General features: G+C 44.3%; 1 protein-coding gene across 1 annotated transcript; it reads right to left on the minus strand.

Annotated features, from left to right (window-relative positions):
• Positions 1–1,286: 1,286 nt before the first annotated feature.
• DHX8 (DEAH-box helicase 8) lies at positions 1,287–19,849 on the minus strand. Its single transcript, XM_032772700.2, has 23 exons — positions 19,667–19,849; positions 17,940–18,025; positions 17,268–17,340; positions 16,754–16,839; positions 15,627–15,736; positions 15,211–15,522; positions 14,697–14,841; positions 13,259–13,462; positions 12,342–12,429; positions 11,879–11,976; positions 11,132–11,279; positions 10,555–10,736; positions 9,958–10,152; positions 9,532–9,717; positions 8,723–8,933; positions 8,353–8,534; positions 7,513–7,653; positions 7,059–7,214; positions 6,136–6,273; positions 5,494–5,622; positions 3,871–4,067; positions 3,525–3,704; positions 1,287–2,952 (listed from the first exon to the last, which is right to left on the minus strand). The coding sequence occupies exons 1-23, from the start codon at positions 19,776–19,778 to the stop codon at positions 2,733–2,735; spliced, it is 3,579 nt and encodes a 1,192-aa protein (XP_032628591.1). The 5' UTR covers positions 19,779–19,849; the 3' UTR covers positions 1,287–2,732.
• Between the last annotated feature and the right edge of the window lie 924 nt (positions 19,850–20,773).

Genomic DNA, 20,773 nt, shown 5'->3' on the forward strand with positions numbered 1-20,773 from the left:
GGATGAGACACTAGAGCCAGTACATCCTATCACATCATGTTCATGAAAAGATCTCTGCTATCATCCCCAGCACCACAACCAGGGCTGCAGAACTGTAAGGAGATGGTTCATTTCTATGACTCTGATCCCCAGTGGTGGAGAGGGATGGATGAGGAGACTATGTGTATGGCTCTACATACACTGCTCTGGGTCAAGAGTTCCCTCAGGCCTGTCTACATGGGAAAGTTTTTACTAGTTATACCGGTTTAACCCCCTCTGTTGACACACTTATGCTAGTGAAAAAGTGGCTTTTTTGGTTTAAACACGTTCTCAAATGGATATAAGCTACCACCACTCTGATACCAGAATCCAAGTGCCTACACACTGGGGCTTACATTGGTATAAATTCACATTTTACTTTATATTGGTATAACCTTCCAGCATAGACAAGTCCTCAGACCTTCTGTCACCTTGCTTTTCCCATAGTTTAGTTACGTGCACACCGCTAAAATATTTATTCTTTAGACTAACCGCAGATGGGCCTCCTAGAGGGATCACTGAGTGAAATTCTAGGGCCTGTGTTACACTTGAGGATAAACTAGATGCTCATAATGATCCTTTCCAGCCCCAGAATCTACAGATATCATTGAACAGTTGCTTAACGTTAGACTAGAAACCTTCGCAGTGACTGTGCTTCCTTCTGACTCCAATTCCATGGGTACAGTGACTGCGGTAACCACTTTCTAGCATCTGCCAGTGGATACATCTCCAAGCAGGACAGGTCTAGAAAGCCTGCTGCAAAGGGTTGTGTGTAAACCAACATGCTTGTTTCATAGTTTAGTTCTGGAAGGCATGTGCACGCTGCCTTGGAGCCCAACAGTTCACATGGAAAATACTGCAAACGAAGAGGAGTGTATTACTCACCAATTACAGTAAGAGCAGAGCTACTCCCAGTAAAGAGCACGACTGATGACTTCCAAAAGAGAAAACAAAATTCTGTCTTTTGATTCCCCTACCAAAGAAGGGCCGAGCTCCCAAGCCAGCCAAGGAAACAGAAAATGCTGTTCCAAACAGGAAGAGAAATAAAAACAATTTGGAATTAAGAGATCTTGTTTTGAAGCCCCTCTGAGCCCCACTGCTGTCTGACCTGAGCCCTCAGTGAATATATCTCAAATCTTCCACCGGCTTTTAAAAAATGTGGTTCAAATACCCTGATTCTGGTGAAACTTTGTAACAGTTACAGCAGCACAAAGAGGTTTTACCACGTTGGACGCCATTCTGTTACCACCAAAGGACAAATCCCTGTGCATATTTGATGCTGAAACAGTTTCCTGTTTCAGAAGTTTATTTTAATAATAATTTTATTTATGAAGGCTTCTGAGGAACTTAGGGCATTTGTACAACATATTACAAACAATATTTACGCCATCCCTCTCACTACCCTCTTAACAGACAGATGCAGATTTCAAATGTACCCAATTTTCAGTGAGCAATAACTGTGTTGTCTTGTAGGTCACAGAGTCAGGTGCAAATCAAACCAGTCAGCTCTTCTGTGCACTTTTCACCAGTCACTTCGTATATACACCAGCTTGAGAAAAGTTACGAAGTTTGGGTCTCTAGCTCTGGAGCCAGGTAACTATTTCCAGCTCTGAAAAGGCAGGTCTGAGCACGGGCATTACCATAACAGAAAGAAAATAAAGCAAGTTTATGTACAGCTTCAACAGGACCACACACACACTGGCAAGTCATTCTGGAATTACATTTTCATAATGACTGTTCTATGCAGGTCTTTGCTGAAATCCATTTTTAGCCCTAAGAAAATATTGTATAAAAAAGAGCAGTTGTGATGTCAGCTAATGTTGTCAGAGGAAACAAAACACGACACATTGTGTAGAAAATCTCTCTCTGGGACATCTGTAACCATTTAAGTTCACAGACTGAGCTGCGCTGCAGAGTGGATGTGGTTAATTAACATGTGATATTCTAGTTTTCAGTGCACAGGAGATGCTGATGAAAGATAAGACCACCAATCTGACCTGTGCCATTGTCCAAGTGTAACAGACACTTGGGTTGGGTTTCAGGGGATCTCTTCCACCTTATTCCAAATCACAGATACTAAATCTCTCTCCACAGCTGGCTGCAGGAGTTTTTGATTTCAAGTAAGAGACAAATAGTTACAGCAAGTAAGAAAATGGAAAAGTTAAAGGAGGTTGAGCACAAGTGGTGAAGTCTGCCAAAGAAAACTGATCGTTGTCCAAAAGCAGAGACAGACACGTCAGCCGAATCAATCCCTCTTCAGAGTGGCTAGAAACTCAGGCCATTCTAGCATCTGAAGATCCAGTCAGGTGGGAGACAATCAAGTTGACAAACAACTGGTTTTTAAATCATTGCTTCATTTGTTAGTTTTGTTGATTAGTGCCCAGATTTCTAAGCCTTCAGATTTTCAAACGCTGGAAGTAGGAGGAAGTAATACAACACACCTGAGTGAACCTGGACATGAGAAGTGACCTGCTAACTGTAGCAGTTGAAGGGCAGAGGACATGAATCAGTGATATTGTCCAGTTCTTTTGGCCCCTAATGAAGATATTTACAAAGTGAATAGGAAATCAGACTAAAGCCTGAATTAGTTGGGATTTCAGCTGGAACTGGATTTGGGTTCAGCTGCATGTGTCCCGAAAAGGGGATTTTAAAACAATGCAGAATCTCATCCACCAGGAACACTTCACCAAAAACAACCTATGCCAGAGCCAGGCTCATCGCCTCCTGAATGCACGAGAGATCCTCCAAGCATTGGGCTCCTCATAGCGATTGTACAGAGGTTCAAGCCGTTGCTGCTTCTTCTGTTTGCTCAGTTTGGTTGGATCAGAGACTTTGAAGAAGGCTGGTGCAAATTCCACCAGCCAGCGTGGGTCAATGGTGGTCACTTCGCGCATATATTCCTTGGTGGTCAGCACCAGCTCATGATAGACCACCCTGCAGAGAGAGAAGGCAGCAACATTAATGCTTGCAGAAGGGGAAACTAATGGTTCTTAACAATGACAAGGTCTTTGGGGCTGAAGACTTCATCTCATGTGAGAGGTGCTCGAGACCTGTCCCCCTGGGTCTAGTTCTCTAACTCTCCTTCTCCCTTCAACATCAGGACCCCGAAAGAGCCACCCCCAGCCAAAAGCCTCTCATATCCACCTCCCACATTCTGCAGCATGGAGCTGCTTGGTTTCATGTCAGGATCCCCCTCTCGCTGACTTATGCTGCTGCGTTGAACTCCATACATGGAGGAGAGGCACAACAGGACAGCTGGAGGCAGGACTCCAGACAGCCTTGATTTGAAGTAGTTGTAGTATCTCATATGTCCTGTACACGTCTGCTCAGGAGCTGAGAACAATCAGAGTCTGTATCTTTGCTCTCTATTCTTGTTCCATGCCCATCACTGAAGTATCAGAGCATTCACAGATTTTGATCTGTATTTTATGTATAGCCCATGCTGAGGACTTTCTAGCTGTAGAACTGAGAATTAAACTTAGAATTAAGAGTCTCTATATTCCTACCATTCTGGCTGCCTGTTGAAGAGGGCACTGGATGGGTGAATATAGACCACCTGCTGGTCAATGAGAGTCCGGTAGCCCTCCTGGGGGTCCTTCTTTGCTGCATTTCGGAAGAAACCGCTGCAGATGGCCTTCTGGACTCGCACCGTTGCCTTCCCACATGACACCACATCCAGCTTGTGTCTGCCAGAAGAGAGTCATAAAGAAAGAATTTAGAGGGCCTCCATGTCTGGTGTTCAAAGCACAGACACCATGACACCCAAATAGCAAGCGCCAATCAGCTGCTGCTAAAAGACGAGAATGCTAAAAAAAGCAGAACCAGTTCCTGCCCTCTGCTGGATTTGCTCACCTGTCCATAATGCCCAGCATTTGTTTACGGATGTCCTGTGCCCTGCGCAAAGACCGGGCCTGGATAAAATTCTCATAGCACCAGGGATTCGAGAACTTATTATTCTTCCAGGAATTGTAGACAGCCAGCAGGGTGAGGTGGTCTCCTTCTGTCTGGTGGAACTTGGCTTTCTTCTGGTCAGCAAGTGCTTGTTTATCCTAACACACAAAACACGTTTCCATCACGTGTGTTTTAGAGACAGTATCATGTACCCCGGCAATGGGGCACTGCATGTTCTTATGTGCTACTGAAATGGACAGTCTCGTGTTTAACCAGTGCAAGGTTGTGATGCATAAGAGCATACTGGCATTTTTGTAAAGGATTAAATACAAAGCACTGCAGATCACACTCAGCCCTGCCAGGTCAATGGGAGGTCCCTCGCCCACACCAGGGATGAACTGGACCCTTATGATTAAGGCATTACCATTATGACACAAAATGTTAAACCTGAAAAAGACTAGCACAGCTGCTACCTGAAAATACAGACCTGTTGCAGACTCTTCCTCTCCTCTCTCACAACAGGGGAGGGCTAGAGCAGAGAACCTGCAACAGTGTATTTTTCCTGAGACACCCTTCTCTTTCCTCACCCCAACTATTCTTGAAATGATGCTACACGACACCTGGCTCACTTATGCTGTCAGCTGGCATTGTGTTGCACGCACAGAACTAGTCAAATTTCTGTTGCTTAGAAATCTGACTTTCAATGACTGAGTGTATGTCTACACTATGGAGACTATATGACATAATCATCTCAGCATAGCTATGCTGGCACAGCCCCCCTACACAAACAGAAAGTGTTTTTTCTGTAAGTTTTGGAAAACCACTTCCCTGAATATTAGCTACGTTGACAGAAGCACTCTGTCAACATAGCTGCATCTTCACTGGAGGGTCTGTTGGCATAGCTATGTCAGTCGGGGGTGTGGCTGATGTAGCTATGACAATATAACTTTTCAGTCTAGATGAGGCCTAATCAATAGACTCTGCAGAGAGGTCCGTGGTTTCTCAATTCCATGGATGTTGCCTTGAGATATCGATCAAACACTGAGGTCACTGGACTAGACAGCAATAGGACATTATAATGAAGAAATAACAGATCCAAAAGGGGTCTGATATGAAGCAGTCATGTCACCACCAGAGCCTGCAGCCCAGAGATGCAGGAAGAGGGTCAGCGCAGGAGGGGCTTATGATGTGTGACTTCATTCTGAAACCATTTCTGTTTCTCTGGGAGAGGAACGGGGTTCCTCCAGTCACCCTACAAGAATGGCTCCGAATTCCAAAGCAGGAGATGGCAGGTTCTAATGTTGTGTTTCATTTACTGTTGGGAAGCAAAGAAAAAAGCAAAGCCTCCAACTTTCACTTCCCCAAGGGCAAAGTGGCGGCAAACATCCACAGCTTGGGGGCATGTAACAAAGAGGTGAATCAGCTGTGCAATATGTAATCAAAGGAACCCTTTAATTACAATCTTGTCTGGGGGGGTATGCACATACCATTACCCTAGATGCATTCAGTAAACACCACCAGATTCCTCCTTCCCACCATGCAACCAGGACTGGGCACTACAGCACACAGGCCTGAATTCCTTACCTTTGGTCTGTAGAACACATTCTGTACAGACAGCATAGACACTATAGTTAACATTTCTTCACTGCATCCCAAATGTACAGACATGATCAACATCTTACATAACATGGGCTCCAAGGGGAACTCTGCCATCTGCAGGAATAGAGGACAATGACATATATTTTCAGTGGTGCTGAAGCAAGGCTTCAAGAGGTCTCAAGATCAGAAAATAGGCCAGACTTGTTTCACTTGGAGACTCTAACTAAACCTTAATGCAAAAGAAGACGATGCGATTGAGTGTTTCCCTACCATGGCACTGCCCACTACCTAGGGGAGCTTTACTTGGCACAGAGCAGATGACCTTTGCCATCTACATGATCAGAGCAGCCCAACACTTACAGGAGATTTTTAGACACTTGTAAAATGGAACTCACTTATTAGAGAAAATGGCACTGCTCCACTGGGAAGCAGAAAATACATTATTATTTACTACCTGTCTGCAAAGGCCAATTGCTAGTGGGGAAGTGTGGCTTTGGACCCACTAACAACGCACAAGAGCACAAAGAGAAAGCACTGACAATGCCAGGTAACCCTATGGACAGCTACACCCAGGCCACCCTGAGAACACAATACAACCAGTGTTCAGAGACACAATATTTAACCTACTCTGCGCCCAAGTCGAGTGAGCAGCCCCTCATCGTCCAGGGCTCCCAAGGTGTAGAGCTGTTCCATGGCGGTGATTAGCGTTTCCATTGGGGGAGCATCCATAAAATCAAAGGAGAGCAAGTCATTGATCCCCATAGCCTGAAACAGAGTGAAAATCTGAGAGTAAGAAACACCAGGAAAGAAACAGGAAACCAGGCTCCATAAGAAGAAACAACTCCAGAAGCAACAAAACATGAGTCAAAAGCCAAAACCAAGGTCTAAGCAGCACTGATGAGCTCTTGTGCCCAGGTTCATGCCTTATCTCCAGTATAACCACAAATCCCAGTGGGCACATTATTCCATCCCTTGGGACAAAGACCAAAACAAGAAAAAGTTCTAGTAAAGGTACAATAGTGAACAATCCTGCACTAGCCCCAGGGAGATGCGTGTGGTGATATTAGAGATGGCACAGAACTATCTATGACTCTCACATGGGTATGGTCTTCTATAGCTCTCCAGAGTATTTGGGGATACATATAAATTGAAGAACTCAACTACCACCACCGCAAAAGAGAAGTCCCTGCCATTCTGTGAGATGATGGCCTGAGAAATGTACCCTATTCTATAAAAGATTTTGTTTGTTTTTTATAGCAGGGCATGGAAATGTACGATTCCACTAAGACTCCTGAGGCTTTGCATTTCTAGAACTTGCAATGAAATATGGCTTTCAGGTTGTGTGTAAAGAATGGCCTTTGTGGGACTGATATATGTAAAGCTAAGTCTGAGTCTAAGTTACAGCCCCCTGGGAAAAAGAACTGGAGAGTAAGCTATAGTTCTGCCAATGGTACAGTGTTCCTTCCTATCCATTTGCATTTAGTAAAAGGGTGGAAATTACAATCACATCGGCTTGTATTTCAGCAAAACAATGAGATACTGATTCCTACCTTAAGGGAGAGCACTGTGCTGGCCAAGTTTGTTCTCTGGATTTCAGGCACATTGGTGGTCAGCATTTCATCTCGGTAAGCACGCTCCGTGTAGAGTCTGTAACACTTTCCTGGCCCTGTTCTTCCAGCTCTTCCTGCTCGCTGCTTTGCCTGCGCCTATAGGATTTCAGAGGGAATACTACATCTCAGAGGCAGGTAAGCATTATCCAGGACAATGATTCAATCAAGAGACTAAGTGAGAGAGGAATGAAGGGTTAGTTGTTTGCAATTCTAATAGCATTATTACAGGGGCTCCCAACACAATGCAGGGAGGGATATGATGCGCTAAGCATAGTCTGAGTGTGATGCAAGGCATTGTGTGTGGGAAAGTGGTATTTATTTCCACACCTTGTTCCATAAAATTTCCTCTAAGCCACAGATTTATTACCAATACATTATCAAACATACTGTGTACCTGGGAAATTGGTGTAACCACCAGCTGGTCAATTCCAGTCTTGGAGTTATAAACTTTCTGCTTCACAAACCCAGGATCCACCACATAATAGATTCCATCAATAGTCAGGGAGGTCTCGGCAATGTTGGTAGCAATGACAACCTGAAAGCAAGAGTGCAGTCTGTTGCTGACACTACTGCTATGATTTAAAATTACTGATTATTCTGCTGCCACCATGTGAGAGCAGATTTCACCTTTCACCCACAAAAATGGCCAGATTTTAAACCTGTTTTAAGCTTTAGGGCAGTATGTGATGTGAACACAGTGGAACTCCTTGATAAAAAATGAGGAAAAGGTTACCAATTTCTGCTCAAAAAATTTTACACGATCCGTAAAAAGTATTATTTTGCCTGTGTCTGCAATATAGCCCTTATGAGACAAGAAACTACCACAGAATGTGCTTCAAAAGAATTACTGCCATCCTCTGGGAGCTGCTTCCATACAGACCTTTCAGAAACTCAGACATGCACAGAGGACAACAATGCCCTTGAAAGGCAGCATCTCCAGAGAATTTTTCTGCTGCATCAACGTTATTTATAAAGCAATTCTGCACAAAAGGGTTTGGGTTAAAATAAAACAGAAGACTGCTTAAATGCCAAAAAATGAATGGAGAATTGGCCAAGAAAAGTTCTGTGAGTTAAGCCACATAAGAGCTGCTGTTTCAAAGCTACAGAGCACAGTCTATAATTATTCTCCTCCCCAACCCATGACACATAAGATTCTGAATGGAATGAACAGTGTAATAAGTCCCACTATTAAGTGTTTCATTAGAGGGGGAAGCCGCCCTTTGCCTGGGATTACCTTCCTGCTGCCTGGTGGGGCTGGGTCAAAGATCCTAGTTTGCATCTCGCTAGGTAAAGCTGAATACACGGGGAGGATAATTAACTCTGGCACGTCGGGTCCTAAAGACTTCATTCTCTCATAGAGGATCTCGCAAGCTGTATCAATTTCTTCCTGACCTGTCAGGAACACTAGGATGTCACCTACAAAAAGGAACATGTCCACAGAATTAATCCTGCTCCACACAACTCCTACCTAACCACTCCCTTTGCTTCCTTCTTTCCCTCTTCTCTTCCATGTAGAAAGATCTCCCCTTCAGATGTGCTTCTTATAAAGCCATATGACCCCATGACACAGGACCCTGCCACCGCCAAATTTTAATCGCACTTACCTGGTGGCTCTGTCAAATGGATCTGCATCACTGTGATCAGACTGGCATCCAGATAATCGGTCTCTGGTTCTTTCGTGTACAGAATTTCCACAGGGTACGTTCTGCCGGGAATCGTGAAGATTGGAGCTTCATAGAAATACTGGGAGAATTTCACAGCATCTAATGTCGCCGAAGTTACAATCAGCTTCATATCCTGACGTTTCTGTACTGTCTGTAGCAGGAGAGAACGTTCCCATACCATGTTAATAGTGACAAAGGCAACAAATAAGGGCTTCAACAAGCCCCTTCACTCAGTTACATTATTCCAGGTAACAAGAGGCTTCCATCATTTCAGGGGCTTTGGCAGATTCGCAGAATCATCTAAATGCAAAGGATACACTGTCCTTCTCAGAGAGGCAAAAGCCAAGAATCTCACGCAATTTAAAGCTAAGGCCATATTTACAAATACACTTCCCTTTCTTCCTGGTTAAGGGAAATCCCAGCACAGAGACCTCTTGTGAGAGGCAGAATGCGTTAAGTGACTATTAAGTTAACTATTTCCTTATTCTGAGACAGCTGCTTATTCACTCCCAGAAATGTTCTGAATTAAAATGAGCTTCATCTGTTGCCAAAACTCCATTTCATTTACAATCAGAGCTAAGACCAGGTGAGCTACTCTTGTCAAAGTACAGTCACCTTCAACCACAGCTCAGTTCTCACAACTGACCATTTTAAGACATGAGGGTCTTAAAAGGCAAACATATCTGCCTTCCTCCTGGGTTCCCTCCTGATATAACCTGCAGAGAGCCCGGGGCCAAACATAACTTTACCTTTTTCAGAAGCCCAAACAGCACATCAGTGTGAATGGTCCTCTCGTGGGCCTCATCCAGCATGATGATGGCGTACTGGGTCAGGTCCGGGTCAATCAGGCACTCCCGCAGTAACATACCATCCGTCATGTACTTGATGACAGTTTCAGGGCTGGTGCAGTCTTCAAATCGAATCGTGTACCCAACCTACCAAACACAAGATGGAAGCAGAACAATGGGTTTGAATGAGTAATGATGTGTCTGCCCCTTACACTAAACTAACTGAACTGATGAAATAAAATTGTTGGCAATGATAATCCCAGGCTGAGTTATTCTGCCAGCCCCTCAATCCAAATATGCCATAGAGCAGAATAGTTATTCCATTACTGATTTTTCCCTGCTTTTCATCGTGTTTATGCAGCTGCCTCCTCCAACACAGAACTTTACCTCCTGTCCCAAACAGCAACCAAACTCCTCAGACACTCTCTTGGCAACAGACATTGCAGCTACTCTACGAGGCTGGGTGCATCCAATCTTTCCTCTTGACGTGTAACCTGCCTCAGCCAGGTACTGGGTGATCTGGGTCGTTTTCCCAGAGCCGGTCTCACCAATAACAATCAGGATCTGATTATCATGAACTGCCTGAAAGAGGACATGTTAAAGTGCTTGTTAGGATTTTTTTTAAATACAGTCAATCTAAGACTAGATGTAGCCCCCAAGTGCCCTCACTCATGCTGGCTCAGACAAAGTGTTCTAGCTTAGGTCTTGCTAATCAGCAAGCCAGTAAACTCTTTAACCACTCAGATGACTCACTCTGCCATAAAGATTTGTGTCATTTGGGATCTTAGCTCCAATTTTGGCCCTACTGCTTTTAAGAAGCACCAGCAGTTTTATAAAGATGTATAGAGAAAAATTATGATTTTAAAATACCATTTAATTCTAAAAACTCTCAAGTGGCTACTAACCTGTCAATAAACAGACCCAGTAACATTCATATTAATCCTTCCCACTCCAAGGAGAAGGCGGCTCCTGCATGGGTCTTACCTGAATCAGCTGCTCCTTTAGTCTGAAGATTGGGAGACTCTCTCTCTGCTCAATGATGGAAAGTTGGGTTTTTTTACCATAGGAAGCTTTGTTGCCACCGAATGCATGTTTCTTCCACTCTGGGATATCATTGGGCATCATCCCAATACCCCGCATGTTGGCAGCTATTTGTCTCCCATCCACTAAGAGAAAAAAAGAAGTGAGGATTTAGTTATTGCACTTCAGTTCACATGGCACAAATGCAGTAATGAACTAGACACAGTAAAAAGGCATTTTACAGACAACCCTACAATTTGCCTGTTCAGAGCCAAGTGAGCTGTTCTAGCGTATTGATCGTGATTTTGGGCTTACTACAATTTTTGCCACAGTTCCATCTGTACAATACTTGGTAATACACCCAGTCCAGTCTCCCATCACACTTTGACTAAAAGACTAAACATAAAAGCTGGGCTCAAGATGAAAAAAGACTTAAGTGAAGTGGCCACATACATAGACACTAAGACATTCTCCTGGAATGGGTCAGCTCCCACGATGAATGGCACAATAGATACTTAAACAGAGACAAGTCAGAACACACCGTCAGGAAGAGGATCCACCCAGTGTGTATTAAGTCCCATAGGGATAGAGTCCATCTCTGCTTCCCTTTGAGCTTGTTTGAGTTCTCGCCTTTCTTTGGCTAAAGCACTTTGCATCATTGCGGCCTGGGACAAGGAGCCATCAGGATTCTGAGGAACAAAAACAACATACAATTACAAGCACTGTCCAGTCCTGGAACCTTTACTGGAGCCCTCTCCTCTGTACACCTTTATTACAGCCCAGCCCATCTGTCCTTGAGCTTGAAGGCAATCTCTTTCCACAGCAACTTCAAAAGCTTTTAAAACTTTATTATTTCACAAGTGCAGAAATATTTTTGATGGCTAGATTTCCAAGATGCCAGTGGCTGTGATTGTAAAATAGGAGACCCCTTTCATAGTCCAATCAAGGATGAGATTACTGGTAAAGAGGTGGGAAGGATAGTTTCCTGGCTATCCCCACCTCATCAAAAACAAGAGGGTGAGTGGAGCAGAACACCACCACTTGGTTCTAACTCTTTTTCTGTGAAATGTAGGCTGCATGTTAACCTTGCATTTCTATTCCATGATCTCATTTCACTGTTACCAATTAAATGAAAACCGAACTAGATATAATAAAAGAAAAAGATCTCCAACCCAGCGCTCCTGATTTTCTGGGCTATGGATCCCAAGATTCCACTTGTCATTGCTAATTCCTGAGTATTTACATAAAACCAGTGTACAAGTTTTCAATCATTAGTCTGATCTATTACCTTCACTATTTTAATGGGACTCATATCCATGCTTTGCTTCGTATGCCCTCGCAGGAACGGTGGTTCTTCTTCAACCAGCTCAATCTCAAGGTCCTCATCTAAAACCCACAAATAATTCAGGTTTAGCAAGGAGACACATGCAGCTTTTTTCAACAAACTTCTGCCACAGCAAAAGGAAGCTACATTATTGAAGTGTTTTCTGTGCATCCTATTTACTGTACAATTACATATTCTACAAAGGTAAAAATGTCACAGGCAAAGAGAGAGCTCCCGGCCAAAGGCCACCAGCACTTCATTAACCAAAGGGAACCAGCACACCTGCCAGCTCCAGGTGTTTAGAGCTACTGCTAACTATGAAACTCCTTACACTTGCTTGCATCAGAAGCTCCTTTTTGCATAGATCACATGCACAGAAACACAAGGAATCTATTAAACCCACAGTGAAACTACCAGACAATATTACCTTCTTCATCATCAACTTTGGGGAGGATTCCAGTCTCCTCATCAAAGTCAGGAAACTCTTCTTTGGAGAGCACATTAGCAGCAATCATCTGGGAAGGGAATGGAGAGGGAAGGATTAGTTCCCGTATGTGAACATCATTCAAGGGTTGATTGGCTCATTTAAGATTTTACAGCTCTCTGGGATGGAAGGAGGGTTCACTTTGCAAAGAGACAGGAAGTGTAAGTTCTCCCAGGACATTGTGGCGCTGGGACTGTCTGAGGGGACTGTGTCTATTAGTGTGGTACAACAGAGTATAAATAGGAGAAATAGGATGAAATTAAGAAAGGGACATTTACAATGAATTATCAGATAATACATCCCAACAGGGTGACGTACTGGGTTGTAGACGTCTCCCGAAAGAATTCAGTTGTGACTTAAAAACTTCTCTGGACACAACATTAGTAGATGTGCTGCAGGGAACAACCCAGCATCAGCAGAGATGGATTAGTATGGCTTTTTAATCTCTGACACCTTGTCTTTCCTGGATTTTAGAGCTGGTGAAAGATGCTGGTGTGACAAGTGATGCTTCTAACAAAGATGTTTCAGTTATTAACAGCACTGGACAGATTTATGAATCAGGGATATAGAAGTGAAAGGCTCCATATTCCATTATGGATCCCTGGGACTAGCAGAGAGGGACACCTATCTTATACTTAACTGGATCACACTATTAGCCAAAGATTACTCAAAGCCTTATGAGGTCAGAGCATGGGAAACCCAGATTTCAGAGAGCTTTTAACAGTGAGGACCATGTACTCAAGAAACCATGGTCTATTAAGAAAAATGGGAAGGTGGATGGTAGTCTGTGAAGCTCCCCTACAACCATACTGAATGACATCGCCCCAGACATCCCAGTATGAGATGGAAATGCTTTACACCTGTTTGATTTCCCATTTCTCTGGGTCTGAAATCCGGGTGAGACGCTTCCGTTCAAGGCTATCATCCTCCACTTCAGGGGCATTCACCAGGGAGAGATGACTGGGTCTGTCTGGGTTCCTCATCGAGGTTTCTTCATTGATCTCTCCAACCAGGTTTCTGCGTCGGTTTGGGTTCAAGTCTTCCCCAGTCTCTTGATCAACATCCTATATCAAATATGATTGACAGATTTATTAATCACTGTCCCACCTTTTCCTTAGATACCTGGCCTGGACCTCCTTCCTCTATCAAGCATGTAAAGGCAAGGATCTCTCAATTTCCCAGAGAGGCCACAGCCAAACACAGCCCATATATGTGAAGACATTTCATTATTATTTATTTTTAAAATTAACATCTCAGAAGTGATTAAACAGTCGGTGGTCAGAAGCACATTGTGGCCTGTAATTTAAAATAAAATGCCTCTTTCTCATACAGTGAATGGAGGATGGACATAAGTGACAGCTTGGGGTTTGGCTGGGCACCTGACTAAAGACTTCAAAGTTACCACTTTGTTTGGTTCAATGAGTGGTATAAACACTTTTGAATGTTTAGAATCTTTATATGCAAGGCATCTGAAAAGAACATGTGGAGAAAACAGGCAGTAGGAACCAACAGGTGGCATAAATACAGAACTATAACTTACCAGCTTTAAGCATTAAAATATGAATTTTGAAGGAATTCAAATTGGTATTTCACATATTGCTGTAAACAGTGATGAGCTGCCAAAATCTTAACAACTGGTTCCCTCCTCACCCCACAAGGGGAGCGTGGCCCACCTCTGCCCCCGGGACTCCTGCCCCATCCAACCCCCTGTGTTCCTTGACACCGCCCACCCCCAGGACCCCTGCCCCATTCACCCCCCATCCCTGTCCCCTGACTGCCCCCCACCGCCCCATCCAACCCTCTCATTCTTGATGGTCCCCCAGGACCCCTGCCCCATCCAACCACCCCTTCTCCCTGTCCCCTGACCACCCCTGCCCCAACTCATCTCCGGTCCACCTCCGCAAGCCTGAGCGCGAAGCCACCTCTTACTTCTCCACCCTCCCAGGCTTCCCGTGGGAAGCAGGGGGGAGGGGGAGAAGCGGGGCAGAGCATTCAGGGGAGGGGGCTGAGCGGAGGTGAGCTGGGGCCGGGGAGCTGGAGCACCCACAGGGTTCGTGCCTAAGGCATCACTTTTGGATAATGTGCTCAGGAGGCAGCGGTCGCTCCCCCTGTTCCACCCCAGCTACGCTCCTGGGTCACTTCAACTTATCGGGTTCTAAAAGGGCTTCTAAATTTAACAACCAGTTCCCGCAAACTGGCTCCAGCTCACCACTGGCTGTAAACTAGAACTGTAAACACTCTCTCTCTCCACCATCATTTGATCTGTGTTCAACACATATTTATAAAATTCTTCCATACCTTCATGCTCAGGCTGGTTTTGGACCCAGTAAAGGATAGCACTTTGACCTTTACTCTTTGACCTTTGCTCACAACATCAGCAACATTAGCAACACGTCCCTCTCTGCGAAGTTCAGAAATATGAACCAAGCCTTCCCAGCGTTTCCTGCGGGTCACATGTGGAGAGAAGAGCATGAGATACTGTATATTACTCTGGGAAACAGCCCTTCCTATATCACTTTAGCTTTTAAATGTCTTAAAATGTTTTAGTGCTCAGAGGTTTTAGCATGTTTATAAATTGTCCCTGGAAAGAGGAACATTCTTTACTGTCGGCTTTACTTTTTTGAAACAGAAAATTCACTGTGGTCATGAAATGCAGTGTGTATCATTGGCATACTTGCCTGAGCCTAATAAAAAAGGTATGATGCCTTAAGTCATATTAATAACAGCAATTGAAGCCAATGTTTATAATACACAAGGGAAGGGTGATGGTACAAGAAGTGGTAATGGCTCAGTGTGAAGGTCAGATGGGTACCTTAGTCCTTCCAGCTGCACAAAGCACCCAAACTGCATTATACTTGTGACTTTGCCGTTGTAAATTTCTCCAATCGAAGGCTCTTCAGGTGGGGGCCGATCCACATGCTTGTCCCTCCATCTGTCATTACTCTTCTCTGCATATTTCTCTCGATCCTTACGGTCCCTGCTGGGACTCAGACTCCTGCTCCTTGAGCGGTATCTGGATTTCCCCTTGTTCTTATCCCGAGTCCTAGAATGTGACCTGGAACGGGATCGGTGTCTCCGTTTCCTGTCTCTGTCGTGACTGCGACTCCTCCTCTTTTTTTTTGTCCTGACAAACATTAACAATCTGTGTTCAACTTTCATACAAGAGCAGGTCATGCAGACAGAAAACTTACTGGCTAGCCCTTGCCCAGAGATGCACTGGAAACTTACCGGTGGTCAGTATTCCTTTGTTTTTCCTGCCCACCTGCACTAGGCATTAAAGCTTCAAGTTCTTTAAGAGCATCAACGGCCACTTTCACATCATCTTCATCCAGCATAGTCTGTAGACACAGATAATACCTCTGTAAGCAGGCTGATTAAAATTCTATTACCAGCACAGAGCATTAATCTATGCAATAGGACAATCACTCTCATTTCTATATCCAGAAAGAAGGAAAGTAGTAGAAAAGATCACAGAGAAAATGCATGTAAAGAAGCAAAGATATGGGGATGATTAAACCAGGAGTCTGAAAGCCAAACCCTTCTCTGCCACATGGCTCTACCAGTTCTGCCTCGATGTAAGAATTTAGAGACTAACTTTTTAAAATTGTTACTGAAACCTTAATACACGTTACTAGTAGGCAACTTCAATAGCCTAGATTTTAATCCTAAAGTCCTGACAAAAATTGACTTCTCCATAAGTAGATGCTTACTACAGTTCCCAATCTGATTAAAAGTATATGCTAATAACTTATTTCATCCACCTCACCTTCAAACCTCTGCACAGTTCCACCTCTTCCTCTGCCTCCTCCATGCCTCTCACTTTCTGCACTCTTCTGGATCCTCTTTCCTATCTACCATCTTCAACTTTCCTGCTCTTTGTACCTTCTATCATGCAACCACTCATACTAGACGTATAAGGGCCTTTCAATCCTAGGTGCCAAACATGCTCCTTCAAAACCATTCCTTAAATAAGTGTACTACAATGGTCTCAGTGTCACCATGCAGTCTTGCACCTGAAACATTATCTGCTTATTATGTTGTCTGAGTTACACTGTGAATCTGTCAGGGTAGAACCCTTGTGTTGTTGGGTGTTCTGCAAAGCAATGTTTGCCCTGAGAGAGCTATATTAACAATAATTCCCTGCAACTAACCTCCAGCAATCCCAAACCAACTACTTACTTCCGACTCTATTCTGCATTTTCATTTCTCATGCCCTGCCACATTTTGTGCATTAGAAGCACAATATAGATGGTCATGTTAACGTTGCAACTGCAATCCAAGAGTGAGAAAACAGAAAACAAGTATCATATTTCCGTTCACTGATTGTTAATGTGTGAATTACCCTGCATCCTTACCCTGATGGTGGGATTGTCTGGTCTGCAAAGGGCTGGGAACAGGTCCTTCAGCTTTTCCTTTTCTGTTTTAGGTTTGACAACTACCTCTGGTTTTAGAATAAAAAAGGGGTAAAAAAGAAGAAAAAAATTAGAAGTGCACCTTTATCACACGGCTAGAATAGTTTTCAACCTATCATTTCTGAAACTGAGTATTCATTTCAGCTCAATGTAAATTTTACTGCAGTTTTTAAAAGCTGAATTAAAAATAACTACATTTCCCCTCACAAAAGAAATTCTGATTAAGTAAGATAGTGAAATATGCAATATTCTGAATTCTGCAATGAATAAAGCTCTCTTCAAGTAGCCCAAAAGCTTTGCACCAAAGACTCACGTAATACAGAGAACTCCACTGGAATGATAGTATATAAAATATAAGAATAGCGATTTCTTCTGTTATACCCACAATGTCCAACAGATGCTGAAACAGTTAAGACTGTTTTCTATTGAGCTGTTGGAACAGTGAGACTGTACTTACCTTTGCCTGTAGATGGCTTTGCTGGAGGCCGCATTGTCTGTATGAGACGTAACAAATTACTAATGAGGGAATCCTGAAAAATTTGATAAAGCACAGAAGATTTTTTAAGTGACTGCAATATTTTTGCACATTAGCACAAGGGAGGGTTTGTTGAAAGGGAACAAAAAGCTCAGTCCCAACTCGAAAGATGCAGAACTATAGGGCCATAGTCACAAGAAAACACACATACACCAAAAAAGTTCAGTTGCCTGGTGTAGAGAACCAAGACAAAAAGTGACTTGACTTTACAATGTTATGAAAACTCCATTTAAGTAACTCTCCACACCAGTCCCTGGCTCTAACCAGGGCAATAATTTTGACCTGTTTCTAAGGTACTTATCTACCTGGTGTGTGAGGACCACAAAAAGTTTGTTTTCATGACAAGTTGTTTTTCTTGCACTGCACATGCATAGTAATAAGACACCAAAGAGCCCAAATGAGTCTTCAAAATTGCATAGCGCTTCAGAGACTGCATCAAGCAAAGTTAAATAAAGCTTAATTAGACAGAAGTGTTTGGAAGCCAGCATATATGAACCATTAAGTGAAAATAATTGCACATTAATAAACACAATACTTAATCCTTGCAATTCTCTTTTAAATAAAAGATGATCTCTGTGTTAAAATCTCACTTACTGTGAACTCGGCGCCATTCTTTGTAAGGGCAGCCTTGAACGTGTCAAATGTGGTGTTTTTCTCAGCAAGATTTATCACAAACTCAGCTGCAAAGAAAAGGTGATCAAGAGTGAAACAAAAATAATTTGAAGTCAGGTCAAGTGCATTTCACTCCGAGGAAAGGGGCTGGCTTGGCAACCTGGGAACATGAAGTCCCTCATCGAGCCACAGAACATGGAATGCATGGTCTGCAGCAGTGAAAGTTTCACACTCTACACTGCCTTAAGTTCATTTTCAGGAACCAGACCTGGAGGGATTGTGTCTCAGGATGAGATGAGAGCTCATTTTCTAACTTACACTGTCAACTCTTTGGGGGCAGGGACTGTCTTTTGTCTCTCTTTGTTCAGCACCTAGCACAACTACTGGAGCTCAAAGATACTACCACAATACAAACAATCAATAAGGGAAGTGTCAGGGCAATGAGGCTGAAGCTGGTTCCTTGTTCCCAATTCCTTATCTGATTATATAATTAATAAATATTAACATAATTACAGATTTACTTTTTTACCACAGTCACTCCTGTTAGTCTGATGAAATTTCTAAAAATATAAATCTTAACATTGAGATTCTTGAAAACAAACCCAGTTGTCTCCACTGTCCCCATATCTACTCTAGCAACACCATCATAGGACCCAACCACACCAGCGACACCATCAGAGGCTCATTCACCTGCACATCTACTAATGTGATATATGCCATCATGTGCCAGCAATGCCCTTCTGCCATGTACATTGGCCAAACTGGACAGTCTCTATGTAAAGGATAAATGGACACAAATCAGACATCAGGAATGGTAACATACAAAAGCCAGTAAGAGAACACTTCGATCTTCCTGGACATTCAATAACAGATTTAAGAGTAGCCATTCTTCGACAACAATAACAAAAAACCTTCAGAAACAGACTTCAAAGAGAAACTGCAGAGTTACAATTCATTTGCAAACCTAACACCAACAATCTGGGCTTGAATAGGGACTGACAGTGGCTGGCTCACTACAAAAATAATTTTTCTTCATCAGTTCTTGGGAGTGGACCACATCCACCCTGACTGAAATGGCCTTCAACACTGGTTCTCCACTTGTAAGGTAATTCCCTTCTCTTCATGTGCCACTATATATTTATGCCTGTATCTGTAATTTTCACTCCATGCATCTGAAGAAGTGGGCTGCCCAAATATAACTATAACTCTCCTTATAGTTAGTATGGCAACACCCATTTTTTCATGTCCTCTGTGTATATATATCTTCCTACTGTATTTTCCACTGCATGCAGCCAATGAAGTGGGTTTCAGCCCATGAAAGCTTGTGCTCAAATAAATTTGTTAGTCTCTAAGATGCCACAAGGACTCCTGTTCTTTTTGCCAAATAAATCTGCTCGTCTTTAAAGGTGCCACCGGACTCCTCGTTGTTTCTGTGGATACCGACTAACAGGGCTACCTCTCTGATACTTGAAAATAAAGCTGGTCTCTGAATAAGGAGCTGAGATCCAGGATCCAGCTTCAGCCTCGTGTCATGGCAAACGTCCAGCCTCGCATCACCAGAGGGGCTCCCTCCCGCCCGCCCTCTTCCTCCTCCTCCAGAGGGGTCCCGGGCTCCGTCCCCCTCTCCCGGGGGTCACCTCCACCCCTCCAGGGGCTGCCCCCGCCCGGCCCGGCCCGGCCCGGCCCGGCGCTCCCCGCCGGCCCCTCACCCAAGTCCTTGTCGTTGATGCCCAGGTGATTGTCCAGCTCGGTGCAAACCTTGGACACCAGTGACAGGTACTCGAGCTTCGCGAGCTCGTCGGCGCCCGCCGGGTCCCCCATAGCCCCCGGTGCCCGATTCACAAAGCGCGATCCACTTCCGGGTTTGGGCCGCGTCGGGATACGACACGTACCACACTGCGGGGGTCACGCAAGGCGCTGCCATAGAGACGGCAGCGCTGGCTAGAGCGGCTCAGGCTGGGGCCTGGGAGGGAAGCAGGGCCTCCGACTCTATGGTCTACGGATGCTGGCGGGCGGGGAGCCCTTTCTTTCCCGCTCTCTTGGAGGCCTGGGGTGGGGAGCGGGCTGCAAGGCCCGGCACGGTGGGCGGAGGCGATGCGCTGCCCCAGTGTCAGTGGAAGGAATCGCGCCCTCGGGAGCATATTCGTGAGGAGATTGCCGCTCACTGGGGAAGGAGCAGATCCCCCTCGGCCCCCCATATCCATGAGGAGATTCCCTCCCGCAGCCCCGTCTCCATGAGGAGATTCCCCTCTCCCTGTGTCCGTTCAGAGACATTTACAATACACACTGAGGGAACTCCAGGAACTTTCCAGGCTGAATCCAGAACCTGAGGCTGAACCCTAAATTGCCACAAAATTGAATCTGAGGGAAAACATCTGGCACAATGAAATCCCTACCCCAGCCCATCCAATGAAGGGTGAAAACAAACACCGAGCCAGGTCCTCCTCGTCCTATGTATCAGTGGCCTACCTGCTTCACTATATCCACTACCTAGGGCACCAGCTAAACAACCAGGAATAAAATGACTACTGTCTGGTGGTAACCTGGTCATACTATTGCACACAAGAGGTCTCCATCGATTTTCTGGCTTGCAAGGTCATCCTGCAACCTATACCCACAAAGTCACATTGTTTTTGGAAAAACCTCAAACAAATTTTGTTAGAGACAGAGAAATTGAGTGCATGTTAAATGAGGCACCTGGGCCATGTTAAAAACACATCAAGATTTGGGTTGGTTCAAAGCATTAGAAGAAAAAGCTATGCAGGCTCTCTCTGACATACAGAAACCGCTAGAGAAACACAATCCAGTGATAATGC

This window comes from Chelonoidis abingdonii, chromosome 21, assembly GCF_003597395.2.
Source record: "Chelonoidis abingdonii isolate Lonesome George chromosome 21, CheloAbing_2.0, whole genome shotgun sequence".
Classification (NCBI taxonomy): domain Eukaryota; kingdom Metazoa; phylum Chordata; order Testudines; family Testudinidae; genus Chelonoidis; species Chelonoidis abingdonii.